Here is a 21726-nt window from a genome sequence, read left to right as displayed (position 1 = left end):
ATATTGAGTAAAAAATGCAAATAAAACTCCAGCAGTTCATAATCACTGTCTTTAGCTTGTTTAAAAATGGAAACTTTGGTAGGACTTGACTTGTGACTTGCTTGACCAAAGCTATGACTTGACTTGACTTGCTTGATTGTCACAAAAAATGACTTGGACTTGCTTGAGACTTGAAGGTTAAGACTTGAGACTTGCTTGTGACTTGCCCATGTGTGACTTACTCCCATCTCTGGGTATTAATGCAACTGGACATTTTTTCTTTGTAATTTCCTAGATGTTGTGTCATTCTCTTTGTGTAAAGATCAAGTAAAAGTATTATTGATAGTTAGTCCTGTGGCTTCTTCAGCTTAACTGGGCTAAAATCCGTGTGAAGTGAATGAGACAAAGGTTTTTGAGTGAACAAGTCAGCGGTACTGTAGTTAATTTAATGTTGTTCCTCCAGCCATTTGGGGATAAATTGGCCTTCTGGTCTCCCTTATCTGTTCCTGTGTGATAGAAAGGTGAACAGCTGTGGTGAGAATTACATTTCTTTCATTCCATTGTATGAGGAAGACAGACAGAGCGAGAAGGATGACCACGGAAGTGAATGCTAGATGTTATACAACCATGGAAATATTATTATAAAAATGATCAGCAAGGATATAAAATATTCCCGAGGAATGCACAGAATGTCCTTCTAGCAAAATTAAATTGTATTATTGTGCAATGTCAGACCATTGTGACTGAGAAAATGTGAGGTTACAGATGAAATGACACACAGCATGAGGTTCTGGTAAACAACATCAGTCATTTACAACATACTTTAACTGAATCTGACTTTAGAGGTAGAAAACTGAATTATACTTTTGGACTGAATTTTCTGCCAAGCTATCTTTCTATGGTAGATAAAAAGGTTTTAAAAAATAGTACAATGAAAGACAGAGTGTGGGTTTGTGTGTTACCAATGTTGGTTTCTTTCTTTTCTTTGTTCAGATACCTAGCCAGGCTGAAGTGTGACAAACTGCACGGGGGTGGGGGGTGGTGGGTGCGGCAACGCTAAATATAAATGCATAATCCGTGGTTCTGCTGCACTGCTAGCAAAGCGTGGACAATTTTGTAAAACAGGACTGCCAGGTATTCAGAAAGTAGATGGTGACCGTGAGGCTACATAAAGCACCACAACTACCAAAATAAATACAGAAAATATGCAGTGGTGACCACAGTTACGTCTAAAGAGCCAGATTTGGCTGCCAATTGTCGTCTGGCCAGCCATCCTTTCACAGAGAAATCGCTGATTGTGGCTCGTTGCACCTCTCTCTCTCTCTCTCTCTCTCTCTCTCTCTCTCTCTCTCTCTCTCTCTCTCTCTCTCTCTCTCTCTCATTCCCCTTCACGGTGACACAGCTGATCTCAATTCATTTCAATTCAAAAGGGCGTTATTGGCATGGGAAATACATGTTTACATTGCCAAAGCAAGTGTGAAATTGAAAATATTTGTATCTACAAAAGTGGGGGGCCATGCAGAAAAAGTTTAGAAACCACTGGACGAGATAATCATCAGAGGATTGGGTCTATGAGTCCGCACTTGTGCTGGAAAAAGGCCAGCTCTAGCCTTCGCCTCGTGCCTCAAAAAGTATTCACAGACCATTCAAGGCTAACTCAAGCTGATAGGTAAATATTAACGCTGCCTTACCCATACGGACAGCTCGCAGGCATGAAAGCAAGTCGGTTAACACGGACCAAACATCCACCGTCTCCCGTGAGTTGTCAAACTGATAGGAGGTGAAAGCTGAGCTGTGCGCCGACAACATCGAAATGGTGTGAACCACAGTGATCAAAACACGCGGCACCAAGGGGCTTCGGCCTCGTACTGTTTTTGCCAGTGTGTGCGTGTATAGTGCAGTCATGTCTAGGCTTTAGTTTTCCCTATTCTCATTTAAACAGCACATGCTGTAGATTTTTCAGATATTTTTACTTTACTATTTATTTTTGTGGAAACTTTTTACTTTTACTCCTTAATTTGGACACACTTTACAAAATTGGCTCGTTACTTTAGTTTCAAATAATTTCAGTGAAATTCAATCTAATTGGATGGGAATATACGTTATAATGTGTTGCAAGTTGTGCCAACTGAAACAGCACGAACTGCTGGCTTTCAAGAATTTACCATCAAATAAAAAAAAGAGGTAAATGCATCTTTTTGTTGTTATAAAAAGCTATTTGTTGTTTGTTTCAGTAACTTTATTCAGTTAGTTACATTTGTTCTGCTAGCAATGACGATGCCTTGGTTCGCTAGCATTTAGTTAAGTAACCCAAGTAACGTTAAGGTTAGTGTTAACCTCTCAGATGTAAGTTAGAGGACTCATGTTTGAATTCTCACAGAATCACAATTAAATTCATATCTTGCTACTCAGTCAGAATCTTATTAAAGGTCATGACATGGTGCTCTTTGAATGCTTTTATATAGGCCTTATTGGTCCGCTAATACTGTATCTGAAGTCTCTTTTATATAGACCTTAGTGGTCCCCTAATACTGGATCTGAAGTCTCTTTTATATAGACCTTAATGGTCCCCTAATACTGTATCTGAAGTCTCTTTTATATAGACCTTAGTGGTCCCCTAATACTGTATCTGAAGTCTCTTTTATATAGACCTTAGTGGTCCCCTAATACTGTATCTGAAGTCTCTTTTATATAGACCTTATTGGTCCCCTAATACTGTATCTGAAGTCTCTTTTATATAGACCTTAGTGGTCCCCTAATACTGTATCTGAAGTCTCTTTTATATAGACCTTAGTGGTCCCCTAATACTGTATCTGAAGTCTCTTTTATATAGACCTTATTGGTCCCCTAATACTGTATCTGAAGTCTCTTTTATATAGACCTTAGCCCTTGTGTTGTCTTCCCGTCAACCTTGAAAAAAACACTTATTTTTTCAATGTTTTTGACGCCATTTTTTCAGTTTGTTTTTGCTTTTTCCAATGTTTTAAATTGTTAATTTTTTCTTCTACACATTTTCAGCGCTTATTTCTACATCCCATATTTTCTGATATAAAACAAAAATTGAAAATGGGTCAATTTGACCCAAAGTCAGTATCTGAAGTCTCTTCCCTGAAATTCAGCCTTGGTGCAGAATTACAGCCACTAGAGCCAGTCCCACAATGAGCTTTCCTTAGGATGTGCCATTTCTGTGTCTTTAGCTATTGAGGAGGAGAGAGGGGGGAGGGCAAGGTGGAGGGTGGGGGTGTGGCCTTGACCAACTGCCACTTTGCTCGTTTGAAAGCCATGATGTCTCTCTCTCACGGTTGGGCCAAATTCTCTGGGTGGGCAAAGCAGAGAATGACCTTGTGACATATGACCTTATGACCTCATAAGGAGCAAGATTCCAGATCGGATACCCAGGGCTCGGTTTACACCTATCGCCAGTTCTAGCCACTGGGGGACCATAGGCAGGCTGGGGGAACGCATATTAATGTTAAAAAACCTCATAAAGTGACATTTTCATGCCATGGGACCTTTAACTTGAGTCCCAGTCTCTGTCACAATAATCATATATGTGATGTTTTAGGTCTATTGGCAGACATCCATTTAAAATGTAGGCAATGGCACATAAAGAGCCTTTTTTCCATGTCCACTGAAGTTTCTCAGCTTGCACTCAAGTAACATTTGTGTGGTCCAGAAAAAAAGGTTGTCATTTGCAAGTCTACTTTTATACTTTAAGTAGATTTCCAAGCCTGTGCTTTGTTACTTTTATTTCAGTTAAGAAGTTTAATCAGTACTTCTACTTTTACCACAGTATTTTTAACACAAGTATCTGTACTTCTACTTGAGTACTCTGAGCACATGTGCATACATGCCAGCTAACAATGCTCGCCACACTTAACAACGCAAAACAAGGCATACACAAGAACACACAAACAAGCATACAGGCTTGTCTGTTTATTCTTGTTATTGTTTATTGAAAGGATCCCCATTAGGTGATGCCGTAGCAGTCAGCTACTCTTCCTGGGGTCCACACTAACACACAATACATACACATTACATCACAGAGACAACCCATTACAAGAATATATTATGTAAAATCACATCAATGTGCAATACACTTATCAAGGCCCCATACATACACATGCAGTTGGACACCCACGAACATACACACGTACATTTCTGTTCAAACAAGAGATTTTACATTTTTACCTTTATTTATTCAGGGAAGGTTCACTGAGGGGCAGCCTCTCTTTTAAAGGAACGCCCTGATCACGTTCACACAGTTGCACACATTCATACCTGGAAGCTGCCCAGTACAACCACAGTCTAATCTGCTGGCCACTATGAAGCTCCACTGGAGTGGTTGGAGGTTAAGGGCCTTGCTCAAGGGTTCTTCAGTGGTGGTAATGAGGGAGGGACAAGCGCTGCTCTTTCACTTTCCCTACCCAGATTTTATCCTGTCGGTCTGGGGATTGAACCGACGACCTCCCCGGTCACAAGCTCGCATCTCTAACCTTTAGGCCACCATTGCCAGATCAAACTAACAGTCTCACTCAGGAACTAAATAACCCACTAGTTTCGCTTTGCCAGACCTTCCTCCACAGTGCTGCAGAGGAGGGTCTGGCGAGTCCACACAGCATCCCGGGATGGGTTTATTGGCATTTTTATTAAACCAATCACAATCGTCATGGGTGGGGAAAAGCTCTGCGTGGTGCTGCTGCAAAATAGTCTTGGGAAGGAACTTGTTTGGGTGGAACATGTGTACGTTCAAAAGTTGTTTTAGTCGTGCAACAGAAAACTCAGATTGGACAGATAGTCTAGCTAGCTGTCTGGATTTACCATGCAGAGATCTAAGGAGCAGGTAACCATAGTCCTCAGAAATCGGCGAAAACACATGCATCCAGCGGAATTTCCTGTGGCACCGGAGAAATCCCAGAAGTGGAACGTCGTGGATATAGACTAATAACCCACAATCTAAAACCTTTTTGCATAGAACAAACATGTTTTATAGAAAGACAATTATAAAACAATAGGAATATAGTTTTATAAACACTTTAAGAATCATACAAGACTAATACAGTTACTTTCCAGTATTCAATCTTTCATCTGCATGCCAGATAGATGCCTCTGCATATACTTTTTGAAAGATGAGTATTAACCGAATACTCAAGGGTAACTTATTCCATTTCATGGCTCGATACACAACAGTTTTTTTTTTTTTCAATTACCCAGTCCTTAGGCCAGATACAATATGACAATTACTAGCAAATCTGATGTTATGGCTATGCATATTATTAAGCTTGTCTGTTTTCCTTCTACAAACTATCAAGACTGAAACGGTTCCCAATCAAAGGTTGAACAGTGATTGAAAAATCAGCAGGGCATGAAGGCTCAGGTAAGAAACGATTGCATTAAAAGGTTGTTTACCCTCATCAACAGTAATGGTTTCGTCTAATGCAGGAGGGATACAAATCGATACATGATGACAATAATCGTATTGCTTCCATTGTTCCAATTTGTGGCACGCATTGTTGTTTTTATGAGTAAAACTGGAAGAGGGTCGGTTTTTATATCCAGTTACCGTCTTTAATGGATATCCCAGGTGAACATTTTTGCCAGAAGGCAGACCATGCAAGCTGCTCAACATGTGTTAGAAAAGCATTAGCGCTGGCTGTTGTTTGTGATCAGCTGCAGCTCCCTCACACCCCCATTCAGCAGTCAAATCACGGTTCAAGTTGCAGACTCTCAGGGTTTACACCCACGCATTTTGAGCAGAGCAAACAATAGCTTCTGCTGTGTAGATAACGCATTATAATACACATTATGCATTGAAGCACGATCACACAAGCATTAAAAACAGCATTTTGTTCCCAAGCTTGGTAACAACCCTAAACCCATGAAGAAGTCCCTTAATGTCACATATGTATGGAGCATGAATTTGTTTCAGCTAATGAAATTTGCAGCTAGCTTTCCAGCTTAACCTTTCTCTGTCAAAAATTTGGGTTTCTCACAACCAAATTGCCCCAAAATAACATGGATGCATAGATGTATGTTGTATAGAACTCATGCAACATTATTTTCAGGTATAAATAATGATTACTTTCATTAAAATTTGAATGTTGGTGTTTTATTCAATTTCATAGCATTATCTTTTTTTTTACGGTTTTTAAAACAGTATCCCGGCTCACCTTTGACATACACCAGTCTGCCATCCACTCAACATCCTCTGATCTGAACTATTAGTCAAAATAATGCATAATGTCAGCTTTTCTTTCACTAAAACATTAGGTATAGTGTCATATATATTAGGTTTATTGATCATGGATAAAAAATAAAAGCGTTTTATTAATCTAAAATGCATGTTTGACACTTTTATATGTCAACACTTTTACTAACGTTAGGTTGGAGACCTAATTTACTAATTTGGGCCACAGACTAAAATTAAATGACATTACACAGACTACCAATCAGTCCGACCGGTTGTGAGAAGTTGCTGTTCGTAGAACTGGATTTGGTTTATCGAAGATGCTAGCAAAGAAACACAGTACATGAAATAAGCACAGTAGGTTGGACCTCTGTGTTTAAACCTATACTGCATAGTTTCTCTCTCCCCCATGAGGATTTGTAAAACCCAGTTCAGACCAACGATTTGCCATGAGACGAAACCATTTTAGAACGTTGCAGGGAAAAGTTGCAGCGGTCTGAACTAGTCCGTCTCAGCTCGAATCAAACCAGCTGATGGTTTCGCTGTGACTCAGCTGTTCAAGTCGCAGAGGCTGGTTTTAGAACGTACAGGACGTCACCTGTTTTCAACAGCCAATGGAGAAGTCAGCTGGTAAAGTCAGCTATAAACTATAGAAATCAAATGATCCATAATACATTTTATTTTGTGTTACAAACAGCTGGTTGAAATGGTAGAGTTTTGGACGGAGCCTCAACAACCGCCCGAAAGCACGGTAACGTTATATGGTCAAGCGCGACTGACGAGAGGAAGCACCCAGCGGCGCTAGAACAAATCATTGAATCATCACTAGTAACTGTAACAAGCATCTCAAAATCCCTAACGCTATCCACATTCATATGTAGACGAAACAAATGATACATCCAGCTACAGAAAGCCTGGAAGTCGGAAGTTAGAACGGAAGTACAAACAGTTGTTGTTATGGAGTTGATACACCGTCTCGTCTCATTGGCGTGAACTGGCAGTTTTCAGAACGCCGCAGACCGATGCGTTGCAAGAAGTTGAAAGTTTCAACTCGTCTCGTCGCAAATCTTTGGTCTGAACTGGGCTTAAGTAATGACAACAACACTGTCAGTGCATCCACATGAAACAAGCCTTCCGTGATCGCGCACAGCCCCTCCCTCCCCGAGCTGATAGTCTTAATTAGCTTTGTAGCAACTCATTTGGCAATGGCTTCAATGTAACGGATGTTCATTTACATCAAAAATTTAGGCACTAAAGCTTTAACTATACGTCATTCGGTTTATTTCATATCAATACATTAATAAATTTCACTGTGCCACTTTCTGATATGATGAGGCCTTTATAGATGTATTCATTTATATTCGACATCAAATAATCGTCAAATACAAAACAGAAATTCCACTTGATATAGAGCCATGTTTATCCAAATCATTCCATTATACATACTGTTCAAAGCACCTAAGTTAAAACAAATGTTGAAAATATATTGACTCGTTAAAAAAAACCTGCCATAGTTTATTGTGGCCTTTCTAAAAGGGAGTCTAAACACTACCATGCTAGGGTTTGTTATGCAAATGAAATAAAAGGGCACATAAACAATGCAAATGACCTTAACATATCACACACAAACAAATGCACGTGGCTGAGGTTGCTAGGTGACAGGGTGCTAGGTGACGATGGCATACAGAATTGGATAACAAAAAGACCCACAGCTGCATGATTGAGCCAGAGTAGATGAACAGCCTGATGGAAATACAGCATTGCCCCGTTTAACACAACATTTAACTGAAAGGGTAATTTCATTATTTTTACAACCTGGACACTATTTTCCCATGCATTGGTGTCTAAGTGACTAATTTGTACAAGAACCTTGCAAATTGGTCCAGTATTATCCAGCGAGAACGCTGTAACCGGCAGCCGCGAAGTTGGCTGCAATAATCCCATATAGAGCAAATGTGCATTGTCAATTTTGTTGTGCTGTTTTTTGCTACTGACGGGCTCAGATTATTATTCTAAATGTCTGGCAACATTATGGAAAGGATCCTTACAGAGATAGATCTTTTTGTTAAAGAGTGAGATAATTTATGTTTAACCTGAAATGGCTCCGAAATTGATGTTGCCAAACCTACCAGACTGCTTAAAAGTGGACCAGTATTAAAGATTGTTGTTCCCATCAGTCACTTAGACACATACACATAGGAAAAAACGTTCCAGGTTTAAAAAAAACAAAAAAAAATGATTACCCTTCAATGGCCAGTTTGTTCATTCATTTATTTATTCATTTATTTATTTTCGGGGTTTATTAATAGACAAGTGATTAACAGGAAAACACATACTGTATGAGACATGACAAGGCAAGAGAAAGAAAAACATGAAAATGTAGAGATATCTGTAGGTGTTTTCATGCACGTGTACTGTACATAAATATGATAAGCAACTGGATTGTTCGAGACAGCTAGATCCTTGCAGTTTGTAAATTGTGGAAGTGCAAAGTGAGCCAAGGCTCAGACTTGGGGCTATACAGGACAGCAGCACTGCTGTCCTGCTGTCCTTAAGAAAAATGAATTGCCCACTGATGCGGTCTCACTGTTAACCTATTAAGGATGGAGGGCTCCTCCATAAATCAAACAAGCTCCTCAGGACATTGTGTAGTAATAATCATAATATAAGTTCAGATTAATCGTCACATGTTGCCAAACCCACCGCCGTGTGTGCGTCGATCTCTTTGAGAGAATAGCAGGGCCGGCATGTGTGTGTGAGTGGGGAGTGTGTGGTAGAGCGAGTGAGAGAGTGACAGTGATTAGCTTCGGCGCGAGTAGTGACTCTAGAGGCGTAGTGGGAGAAACAAAGTGTCTCCCCTGCGCTTTCTGTCCAAGATTGGAAATCTGTTGCAGGAAAAGTTAACCCTCTCCTTGATTTAATGTTGTTTATGGAAAAGGAGTATGGGGGAAAATGCAACGCTACCAAGCCACGAGCAAGCGACGCCGTGACGTTTAGTTACATTATTTGAGAGTTGCATGTCAGGCTACGGCATAGGGTCTGCCATAGAGTCCGTATCTCTATGTACCTACATACGTAGTTACGTGTGTTCCTACGTATTATAATAATAATAATAATAATAATAATAATAATAATAATAATAATAATAATAATAATATTTTTTTTTTACTCATCTTCTTTTCTTTCTTTTCTTCTTTTTGGAGTGAGTTTTGCAAATGTCCTGGAGTTGTCCCGTGCCAATTATTGTACAGTAGCTGCTGTCTTTTACAGTCCATTCCCAGCACACTCTCAATGGTACATCAGTTGATGTTTACAAGAACTTAGGCTCCCATAACAAAGGTCATGCACCGATTGGCTGCTGATTTCGGATACTGACCCAAATAGCAGAATCAGGCTGATCTATTCAATGCTATGTCCATCTTTTGTTTTGTCTCTCCACCCCCATTAACAAGATAACTGGCAGTTAACATAATCTTTGAGGCGTACAGCAGGCCTTAGGTGCTGATTCTTAGTAGTAGAAATTATTGGAAGATGAATGTAGTTCATTGGAGAATGGAGAGGCATACTTTGACTAAAGTTGTCCGCTCTACTTCCCTCATGGATTTGATAATATTAAAGAAATTGATTTAACAGCAATTGTATGCAAGCGTAAAGAGATCAAGTTTAAAAAAAAATAACATAGGTGGTTATTATTAAAGATGGCTCTGAATTAGTCATTGAATTATTTAGTTTTTACTTTTAGCTTTTTAATATTTTAAAATATGTGATCTGGGGCCAACCACTTCCTCTGGGTAAAAAAATTACAAAATGTACCCATCTTTTTTCTCATGCTAGTATAGTCAGATACAAGTATCAACCACCGGTTAAAAGGCACCAGAATACAGGAAATGACATTTGTTAAACATGACATTTCTTAGAGTAATAATCATTATTTTAGCATATAATGTAACATTTAGGCAAATTTGTACTTAAAAAGGCTCACTTTGAAAGTCTTGTCTCGTGACACGTCTCCGCTTTCAGCTCGTCTTTCTTTAATGACTGCTTTTAGTCCTCTTTGTGTATCCCTGAATCACGCCATTCTAGATGGGAAAATGAAATAGAATTTTGTCACTAAAAGCTGTGTCAACAGGTTTTTTTTCACCTTTTAAAAGTCAAGTTCCAAAAGAAGAAAAAAAAAACATTTTCCAAATATATTGGGTTTCTTATCAGGATGGGAAGCTGCCAGAAAATAGACTCATCACTCACAGAAAATAGACTCACCACTCACTTCCAGTCTCATCCAACAGAAAAGACAAGTGATGCAACATTTAGTCGTAACTCTCTGGTGACAAGGAGGTGAATTAGAAAAATGGGTTCTCAACTCTCGATAAGAGTTAGCCTATCTATTGTACAAAGTCAAAGCTCTGGCAGCAGTTAGCGAAGGGAACACTAAAGCCCTGTAGTCTTTTTTTAGACTTACAATATATATACATTTTAAGATTTTGTAACCCTACCCCGCCTGGGTTTTCCTTCTTCATGCATCAAAATGTAGTTTTAATTTTCACTGTTACCATTTCCCCTCCAGTCATTCCAGCCCAATATCTCAATTTCTTTTGCACTTCAATCCCAATTATCCACATTAGCTCTGCCAGTTGTTTGGCTGCTTTTCAAATTTCTGTCTTTCCACCCACCCAGAGGTTTCGACTCACTCTAAAGCCGGGGTTTGCCTTGCTGCTTTTCTTCTGCTCTCCTTTTCAGCTGTAATCGATCAACAATGTCTAGGAGGCAGGGGGCCCTCACAAGTCAGCCAGCCTGTTCATTAAAGCCATTAACATTTCTCAACCATGATTATCCCTTGGAAAAACAACAGCACTGTGTGTGTGTGTGTGTGTGTGTGTGTGTGTGTGTGTGTGTGTGTTAGGTGGAGAGGGAATGCTGTAGGAAAGAACTGATCTGTTAGTTACATCGCTTAGGCAAATATCGACACAAATTAAAAATTAAAACCTCAAACACCCATTCACGTTTTCTCTCTTGAGCAACTTCTCATACCGGCTCCACACGGTTACACAGTAGCTCTAGTAAGAAGTCAGCTGTCATGAGGGATGTTCAGCAGCACCTCCTCTCTTCTGTTTTCTCTCAATAATCTTCGCTGCTAACTTGATTCTCCCACAAAATGTGTCTCTTTTATGTTCTACCAGCGGTGAGGCAGCACAGTGTGAAATATAATGGTTTGCGCAAAACTTTCCATTCGGAATTTGATCAAAGTTGGCACTCATGAAATGTAATTTTTATTGAGTGTTTCTCGATGGAACTGAAAAAAAAAAATTGCTTGGAAGTCAGTATGTTTTCATCATTCTTCTGCCAGGGAAATCAAAGCAAGGACACTCTTGATATGTCTATTTTAAATTGATTTGATCAAAGGATTGCATTATAGTGGTTGGATAAAGGTTTTGAAAAACACAAAAAGTGGCCAACTCGTGTGGCCCTGTTGGCTCAGTTGGTAGAGCGGGCGCACATGTATGGGGGTTTGCTCCTCGGCGCAGCGGGCGCGGGTTCGACTCTGACCTGCGGCCCTTTGCTGCATGTCGTTTCCCCCTCTCTCTCCCCTTTCATGTCTTCATCTGTCCTGTGGAGATAAAGGCCTAAAAATGCTGAAAAAATAATCTTAAAAGAAAAAAAGTGGCCAACTCCATTAGTTTTGCTGCATCCCATCCATTTTCCTCGAACGTAAGAGATTCATCCTGCTGTCACCCAGTTCGCCTGTACCTCTCGTGCCCTCTCATCCTACTCGCTTTCTTCTGCCACATTTTTTATATATCTTGTCCGTCATCCCTTTCTCTCTCTCTCTCTCTCTCTGTCTCTCTCTCCCTAAGTGTCTGTAACATTTTCCAAGTAATTTTCCATGATTTCACAGTGGTTGCTTTTGAGGATTTTTGCCTGTGTGTTCTTGTTTTATGTTTATGTGTTGTATTGTTGTACCATATCTATTGTTTTAAGCCATCAACCTGCTAGGGACTGCAGATGAAAATTAGCCTGCATGCCTAAATCTGACCCATTCACATGTTGCACTCTGTGCTCATGTTGATTAATGTGCATTGTCCCTTTTTAAGTGAAGAAATCTAAAAGAAATCCAATAATCTGCAACATCTGCATAAAAATACTTGTTTTGATGACAATATTCATTTCCACTGGCTTCATTAAAAAGCTGAAGTGAAAGAGAGACAGAAAAACTTATGAGAGCTATGACATTACACAGAGATAAATATTTTATGTAGAATCAAACACAGGGTTTATCAATTAGTCAGTCGACAACTATTTTGATGGGCCAAACCCCTAATTTTTAACCACTGATATAGAAGCTTATTTGTTAAAAAAGAAAAGAAAATCTGTGATGGATGTGATATGTTTGATCTAACCTTAACCAGTGTGTCAGCTCTAAATTCTAACCAGTGATTACTGCCTCTTCTCTCTGCACAGGTAAACGCCTTTCTGTCCTTTGTGATACCCATGGTGGCCATATCGGCACTGAACGGAGTCATAGCCAATCAGCTGTTGCGAATGTTCCGTGAGGCAGAGCAAGAAAACCGTGTCTGCATCATTGGGGGAAATCCCACCATGCTGAATGCCACCACGGAGCCCAACCGTGCTCGCTCGCTTCGCCATGGAGTTCTTGTTCTCCGTAAGTGGACATCCTCCCACACAATACACAGAAAGAGAGTTGGTCATTTGTGTTGTCTTTGAGTAACGAATAGCTCCTCGAGTCAGTTAGCAAGCTATTTCCCTGGATGCCTGTTGAATTTTGCTAGCTTACTGCATTTTGGTTATTAATTAGACTACATGTTAGCCTGAGAAGCTAACAGGTCTGGAAACTCACCATTGGCAGGGCTCAATCCAAGGGGCAGGATAAACAGTTGTCTTTCAAATTCCCTCTGCACGCAATAGGATAGCGCTACAACCAGGCAGAGCAATGCTAGTTGATAGATTAAACTTTTGCCGTATCCGGTCGGTAAAACTCCGAACACATCTTCCTTTTTTTAAGAATGACCTCAGTGCCGTTCTTTGTTCTTTTCTCAAAGAGAAGCTTAACTCCAAGTCTTCCAGAGTCGCGGCCAAAGCCGATTCGAAAGACCACTGTTCGCCAGCAGCAGCAGCCATTTCCTTTGTCTTCAAGTAGCAGGGAATTCACGCGGAGCCATCGCAACTCTGCCGTCATTATGTTAAGCCCGCCCACTGACTCTATACACGATGTGATTGGCCTGACCAGAATTTGGTTTTTCCAGCTCACAAGCCAACAGAGAGTTGCTAGATGACCCTGGCTGCAAATTACATACAATGCAATACATTTCGGAACACAGATACTTCTACTCCATGTATCTCTTATTCCTCCTACTGTCATGATAACATACAAAGCTGCACCAGGGGTGTTCACTTTCTTTGGATTTCTTTTTTTTTGTGGATAACAATTTTTTATTTTTATTTTTTAACAACATACAAAACATACAACTCGCAACATGAACCCCCCCCACACACACACACACACACACACACACACACACACACACACACACACACACACACCCTTCGTAATCACCACCCACCTAGACAAAAATTTTAAAAATTACACAGTAACCCTTCTATTCAAGACAGTCAACAAATAGTAACAAAATACTCAATAACACCATAAACCAAGTACACACATGTAAAAATGACAACACCATAAGCCCATCATACACGTCTCCCCAGCACAAAGCTTCTTAGAAGCCCTCCAGAAAGCTCAGGTATACTGTCCCCATTTTCTATAGACATCCAATCTGCCAAACTGTTTATATACTTTCTTCTGCTTTCTGATGCTGACCCTTTCCAGAACGTCCTGAGTGTATTTAAAGATATCACGGCAGGTGCTCCATCCAACTGTCAGTGAGGTGCATTTCACTCACTCCAAGTGAGCAAATGCTCCATAGCGAGCATATTCATCACTGTTATCTCGACAGTGATGCAGTGGCAAATCAAATGTGGATAAACTAGCCAAGCAACCAACATTTAACTTTGACATGCTGATTATTTTCTGAAATTCTGTCATTATTGGGCCAAAACGACACAAAAGCTGTCTACCGACCATAGCTGACTCGAATGCTTCGACTCTTTGAGTGTTGACATGGGAATGGATGTCCAAATCAGTATCCGAATGCTTCCATTTTTTTTTTTATTTTATTAGGATGTATGCATTATCCCAAAAATCCAGAATAGCCCATGGAATAAGGAATAGTAATCCCATGTTATTCATTTATGATTCAACATTAATTATAATTTGTTATTCTCAGATGGACCGCTGTTTGGTTTGTGCGAGTGTGTGTGTTTGTGTGTGTGTGTGCACTTGTTTAACTATCCAACAGGGGACCTCAAGGTTTTTACACATCAGGGGACATTTGGTGTGTGTGTGAGGGTAGGGTTAGGGGTAGGGGTGTGTGCGGTAGGCCTAGGTGCAGTGCTGTCCTGGGTATTGAAATCAATGGAAAAGATGAAAAAAACCCTCACAGCCTGCCTCACTGCATCTTGGCGCCTAGCCTGTCATCTAACGTTACCAACACAGAAACTAAAAGTATGGGATGTTGGAAAAAGTCAAGCATATTTTCAGAATTTGCAAAGATTACAACCAAAATGTTGAGTGCCAGATATACCGATGTAAACTGGTATATCAAAAATCTAGTGTGGCAAATCACCTTAAAACTGTAAATAACAGGAAGCAGACAGGAACTCCCCTTCTCCTCCAACTTCTGACCTCCAAACGTTCCTGGTGCACAACACCAAACGTAAATGAAAAACATGGCTGACTGTGACAAACTGATGTTTCTTTGGCAAGTGTAAAACTTGATGAGGTAGAGGCATTTCAATCAAAAGGTAATTAATGTAATGCCTTTAATGAAAGGGGTATGAGTGTGAAGGTGTGCCCTATCCTTAAATGGTAGCACTCATGTCTCTGTAATGAGATCCATGCTGGTTATTGGGCTGTGGATCATCAGTGTTGTCTCCGAGTTGATGAAGAAGACCCTGCTCATCAAGTTGGTCATCTGAATCTAAAAAAATAAGTTGTGAAGAATGCAACATGCTGTGACTGTTGCTCTGATATTTGGCACTTTTTTCATGTGCAGACACTTGAGCCTCCTACACTTGGATTTCAGGATGCCAAAAGCATTGCCACACATGCTGCATTAAGCTTTTTGTTAAAGCACCTCTGCCTGGCAGGTAGGTGCCCATCATACCTGTAGGGTTTTAGCAGTTGGTTCAAAAGAGGATAAGCTGGATTGCCGATAATGTGCATTCCCTCTGGAACCAGGGCCTTGGGATTTTCTTCCAGTAGCCGTACAACACGTGACAGAAGAATCGTTCACTGTCACAGAATTAGGTGGGGATGACGGAATAGAATAGTGTTCTGTTAAAATAGGCTATGGGATTGTTGTAATGTGGTTTTACACTGGGACTGTGACATCCATTGACAGCACAGACTGTATTTGGAAATCCGGCTGTTTGAAACCGTAATGTAAATGTGTGAAAGTGATGGGTCAGATGTGTATTGACCGCGGGACAAAAGGAATGGAGATGTGTTGACATTGTAGATTTTGAGATGTTGAATCTGTCTGCCACACGCCTATATGACTCCTGGTTAGACAGAGTCCACAGACAAGCGAGGACACTTTGCTGTTTGTTCATGGCGAATGGTCCAAATGTGGTCATACGGTTCTGGATAGCAAAGAAGAGAAAATGAGCAAACTGACATGAAAACATCTATGTTAATAATACTGTGGCATCGAAATGCTTTAGATACTGTAAGCCTACCTCCACTTGACCTCTTGATAGTCTAAGTCAGTGACACTGTACTAAGAGAAAAAACCTTAACAAAATTATTTTGGAACCAACCTAGAAGAATTATGAAGCTGATTCTATACAGAATTTTAAAGAATTCATTGGGCTTGTAGGGGAGCAGTTATTGAATGAATACAATATCACATACATATGCAATATTACAAATATAAGCTTGTTTTAAAATTGTGTGACAACATTTCTAGATTATTTAAAAGTTTTTGTTTTAAAAAAAGTGTTTTAATTTGCCTAAGATGTAGGAGAATTTCTACACTCATTATTACCTGATAACTCGAGAATCATCAAACATGGATATCCGTGGTTTTTACTCGATGGCCATCAGACAAAATACCAAGCAGTAGACTAAACCAACTGTGGCCATATGTTCTGGCTACTTTACTTTACTGAGAATCCAGAGAATTAAAGGACCACAATGGAAATAAGTTTGTAACTTTCTTGTGTTATCCTCGACAGTTCTGATAAATGTACAATGTCACTGTGATGGCATCTTGTTATGCATTTATTTCTGTTACTGTCTAATAAATCAAATCAAATCAAAACTGCTAGCTGCATCCAGCCTTAAATCACCTCAGGTGTTGCCAGTTGCTCTAATGATCGCCTGTGGAGAGAACACAGTCAGGTAAATCAGAGCAGCAACACAAGATGACACGGATCATCGTGATACTAAAAATGGAAAGAAATTGTGATAAGATTCCTTTGTCATTGCATTTACATACAGTGAGATTCAGGTACACTACCTGATATGGTGCTCAAAAATATACATTAAACATACATTAAATATACATGAAATATAGCTATCAAACATCTCATCTTCATACACATGCAACAAAGTAACAATTTGAGAAGACATCTGACGTTGCACATATTGTATCATTTTAGTATAAAAGTATACAATAGTAATAGTATCTTGATTTTTTTGTATACTGAATGCTAAAACAATATACTTTAACAATTAGTATGTAATATGGATTTGGGATAGGGCTAGGTTAAAATAATCGATTCTCCAATCAAAATTGATCTTCGTTTGAGTGATCTGACATGGATTAACAAAATTCGGAAATCAATCTTTTAATGTACGCCTTTTACAGTGGGTGTTTAAGTAAAATGTACTTTTAAACAAACTTTTTGGGGCTCAGTTCTTAATGTAAACATTAACCTGGTGCATTATAAAAAAACATTAAAAGGGTTGCTTCTTGCTTGTACAATTTACAGCAAAAGTTGTCTGAGAATCTCTTTTATATCCAAGCAAAATTGGTATTGTAACTGAAATTTGCCTAACCCAATTGATATTAAATTAAAAATTAAATGACATCGGGATCTTGTGAATCGGAATCAAATCCATTTGGGAAATCCTTGGCGACAATTTGGGATAACGCATTCTCATGAGCGGGTTTGTATGATATCGTATGAAAATGTATGCGCCACAAAACGTTACCTACGAAATTAGGAGACTGTCGGCTGGTCGTGATGCCGGCTGGCTATGAGCTCCATGACGGCGAGCGTCAGTTGCTAGTTGTTTAAGCCGCTACAGACCTCCGTTGTATCAGCGTTAGTTGGTGGTTCAGTTACCTGAAAATAGGTGACTTTGAGCCGGGTACAAAGCACTGCGAGCTGTCGGTAGTTTCGATGGACATTACGGTTAAATTTAGTCCACAAAACATGAGCGTTTTGCCGCTTAGTTAAGATTAAGAAAAAGATTGTGGTTTGGATTAAAACACTCCCAAGGAACACTCATTTCCTGGGTGGAAGACTTTAGTTTTCCTCGGGAAGCGAACTCGGCTCTCTGGCTTGAAAGTCCTGTATGTTAACGCTGTATGTTAACGCCTGATGATGGTTTTAAAGATAAACCAATAGCTTGAAAATGCAACAATGCCCTTGTCCTTTTTTGGAGATTAACTCTACTTTGTGATCATGTATGTCTTATAATGTGAATATGCAATTATGCCTGTTTCCATGTGTCTTTTAAACTGTAAGAGCCACTACAAATAAATATCTCTATTTAAGTTCTGGTCTTTTGTTTAATCAAAGGTATGTGTGGTAAACTGTCCCAGAGCTCAGCTTGACATTTCTGGAATGTCATTAAGGATTTGTATTAAAATGCATAATGTCTGTCTAAATTGGTTCTGCTGCCATTGTCTGACCTCCGTCATCATATCACCGATTGAATTTAAAGCTTAATTGGGCCATAAGGAATGTAGTAGCCAGATGGGTCCAGTTTTGTCTCTAATATTCCCAATTACAGCAATCGTTGCTGAAATCTGTTCTGACACCCAATGAGTAGTGTTGCACTTTAGAGACAATCTCATTACATTGATAATGACATGTGACTGTGATTGCTATCTTTATCACACAGACGTGATGTACAGACTGACTAATCTTCACTGCAATGTTCCTCATGTTCTGTACTCATGAGCTGATGGAGACATTGACCAGAATAGGGCACAGATAAATTTACCATCTCAACCCCCTGATTCTCTCTTTCTCTCTGTCCTTCTCTAACTGAATTAGACTTGCTGGTGTGTGTGTGTGTGTGTGTGTGTGTGTGTGTGTGTGTGTGTGTGTGTGTGTGTGTGTGTGTGTGTGTGTGTGTGTGTGTACAGTATGTATATGCGTGTGTGTGTGTGTGTGCACTTGTTTACCTATTCACCAGGGGACCTCAAGGTTTTTACAGCAGGGGACATTTAGAGGTCCAATGTTGATCATGCTTTAATATAGAGGTATATACAGTATGTCCTAACTAGTTTTAAACTTCAATACATTGACATTATGTCATTTAGCTGACGCAAAGCGACTTACAATTGCTATATATCTCAGAGGTCGCACGCCTCTGGACCAACTAGGGGTTAAGTGTCTTGCTCAGGGACTTTGATGTATCTGGTTGATGTATCGCAGTGGGATTCGAACCCGGGTCTCCCACACCAAAGGCATGTGTCATATCCACTGCTTGTGTCATATCCACTGAAATCGTTCAGTTCCAAAAAAAACTAAGCAGTTTTCGGAACAAGATTTCAATCAATCAGTCCTAAGAAAACAAAAAAAAAAAACACAGCGTCACAGTGTAATGTTAACTTACCAGTAGCCTGCAGCTGCTCTTTTCCAGACACTATGGCCACTGCCGGAGTCGGAGATAACGGATAAAGAACAGAAATGGGAAATCCTCCTGCTTCCCTGGAATCACCAGGTTGGCAACATTTTGCCATACAATAGAAATATATTTGAATTCTTTTTAAGTCGCTAAGAGGGTCTGAAAAGTCTTTAAATGTAGCGAGAAAGTCGGCAAGCTGTCAACACTGTCCATAACGTTACTGCTGCATCGTTTCCTGATTTCCCAAACTACAGTGCGAAAAATCACAGACCGCGTGTGCGTTAATCACGCGTAAAAAAAAAAAAAAAGAGTGCCGGTAAAAGGGATTTGCATTAACTCGTTATTATCACGTTCATTTTGACAGGTCTAATTAGGACATACTTCTTAATTTGTGTTTTGGAACAAAAGCAAACAAAACTGCAGTTGTAGTGATGTCCGGTTTCAGTCATGAAAACAATTTTATTTTTAGGGCCCGAGCGCCGACAGCGGCGAAGGCCCTATTGAAACTGAAGGAATTATTATTACACCAAATAAATTGGCTTTTTGAGGGGCTTAATATATTCAAAAACTCACAAAAATTGGCGGTCGCAAAAAATTACGTATTTTAAGGGTTTTTGGGAATAAGCGCGCAAAAATGGCTCGCTGGCGCCCCCTACAAAACTTATAAAATTGAGCCCCTGCAGTGCGTTTAACGTAGACTCACAAAACTTGGTACACATATGTACCATGTCTAGGTGTACAACAAATGTCATTGGAGCCATACCCTAGACCCAACAGGAAGTCTGCCATTTTGAATTGAATGTTTGAAATAAGTGCGATTTGGCCATTTCCACGTCGTACTTTAACGAACTCCTCCTAGAGAGTGTAACTCGAGTGTGCGTTGTCCAACCGGCTCATAACTTTTCAGCATTCATAAGAGTCCTACCCTGAGGACAAATAAATGCCGATATTTACTTAAAGTCATAGCGCCCCCTAGTGGCAACAGGAAGTAGGCCTAAAAGTCAAGGTGCTATACTTTAACGAACTCCTCCTAGAGATTTCATCCGATGGACTTCAAACTTGGTCTGTACCATCTTAAAACCTTAAAGATGAAAAGTTATTAAAGAAAAACTTTTCGTCAGACAGTGTGGGCATGGCAGGGCGGCCATTTTGAGTGTTTAGCAATGAACAAAGAAGTTGTTGTAACTTGAGTGTATGTTGTCGTATCTCTCCGAAATTTGTCATGATTGACAAGGGTCCAGGCCTGAGGACACATACAGGCCAAAATTGACTTTTGGTCATAGCGGCGGGCGCTGGAAACAGGAAATGCGACTTATATGACAAACATTATCCGATTTACATGAAACTTATATTGTGTGGTCTACATGTGATACTGAGCCGCCCCCTATACTTTAACCATGCCCACTTACTCAGGCCACGCCCCCTTTCATAACATTTGAACCGTTTAAGGTAGAGTCTTGTGTGAGGTATCATTGAACTCAGCAGAGACTTCCTTATTCATTGGTGATGGTTTAACCCGCCCCCTATGCTTAAACCACGCCCCCTTTTATAACTAATGACCCGTTTGATATAGACCCTTGTGTGAGGTATCATTGAACTCAGCAGAGACTTCCTTATTCATTGGTTATGGTTTGGCCCGCCCCTATAATTAAGCCACGCCCCCTTTCATAAATGGTGACCCATTTAAGGTAGAGCCTTATGTGAGGTATCAATGAACTCGGCAGAGACTTCCTTTTTTATTGGTAAAGGTTTGGCCCGCCCCCTATACTTTGGCCACGCCCCTTTTCACAGCTAATAAACTGTATGACAGCGTCTTGTGTGAGGTATCATTGAACTCAGCAGAGACTTCCTTATTCATTGGTGATGGTTTGACCCGCCCCCCTATGCTTTAGCCACGCCCCTTTTCACAGCTAATGAACCGTATGACGTAGAGTCTTGTGTGAGGTATCATTGAACTCAGCGGGGAGTTCCCTTTTCATTGGTGATGATTTGCGGTGTCTGAGTGCCGCGCAAATGCATGGTCGCAAGGAGCGGCGTCCCTCAGTAACCCCGATGCGTGCAGAGGCACAAGGGCCCGTCCATCGCTGCTTGCAGCTTTAATTAATTTTAATTTCAAACAGTTTTATCCATCACATGAAATCATAATAGGTACAATTCCATTCAAATGTTATCTCATCAGATCCTTCAACTTGTGCATGATTTATCATAAAGCAGAATGTGGCCATCAGATCAGCACACAGAAAAATAGTCCCCCGGTTGATTAACACTTCAGGATCCAGTCACGTCTCGGCGAAAGGACACCACAGCTCCTGACATCCCACTGGAAACCAACGCAGACATAGAGGCCACCCAGCTCACCGTCCGACGCCTGCCAACTGGCTAGCAGGATGCCCAGCAGGGAAGTGGCAGGCGGTGTTCAATTCCTCCATATATTAAAGGGCTTTGTTGGCAGAGGCTGCTTTGCCTTTTCAGAGTTATGGTTTCTGATTAATGGCTGCTTGAGTCTGTGTGATGACCAACTGACCAATTGGGACCGACTAACAATGACAAATTGCGAATGGCAGAGTGCTGAGGACAAAGCTGCCATGCTGGAATAGACTCTGGGCAAATGGTATCC

The 21726-nt window shown here is 40.3% G+C and overlaps 1 protein-coding gene across 1 annotated transcript in view; it reads left to right on the top strand.

Moving 5' to 3' along the window:
* The window catches only part of ntsr1 (neurotensin receptor 1 (high affinity)), a 54504-nt gene that overhangs the window by 19343 nt on the left and 13435 nt on the right, over window positions 1-21726 (top strand). Inside the window, exon 2 of the mRNA XM_039799249.1 lies at window positions 12623-12824. Coding sequence (XP_039655183.1) covers window positions 12623-12824 — 202 coding nt within the window. The remainder of the gene's footprint in view (window positions 1-12622; window positions 12825-21726) is intronic.

This window comes from Perca fluviatilis, chromosome 5 (assembly GCF_010015445.1).
Source record: "Perca fluviatilis chromosome 5, GENO_Pfluv_1.0, whole genome shotgun sequence".
Taxonomy (NCBI): domain Eukaryota; kingdom Metazoa; phylum Chordata; class Actinopteri; order Perciformes; family Percidae; genus Perca; species Perca fluviatilis.
Note: the sequence above shows the minus strand (reverse complement) of the source record. Positions and strands in the feature narration are given on the sequence as shown.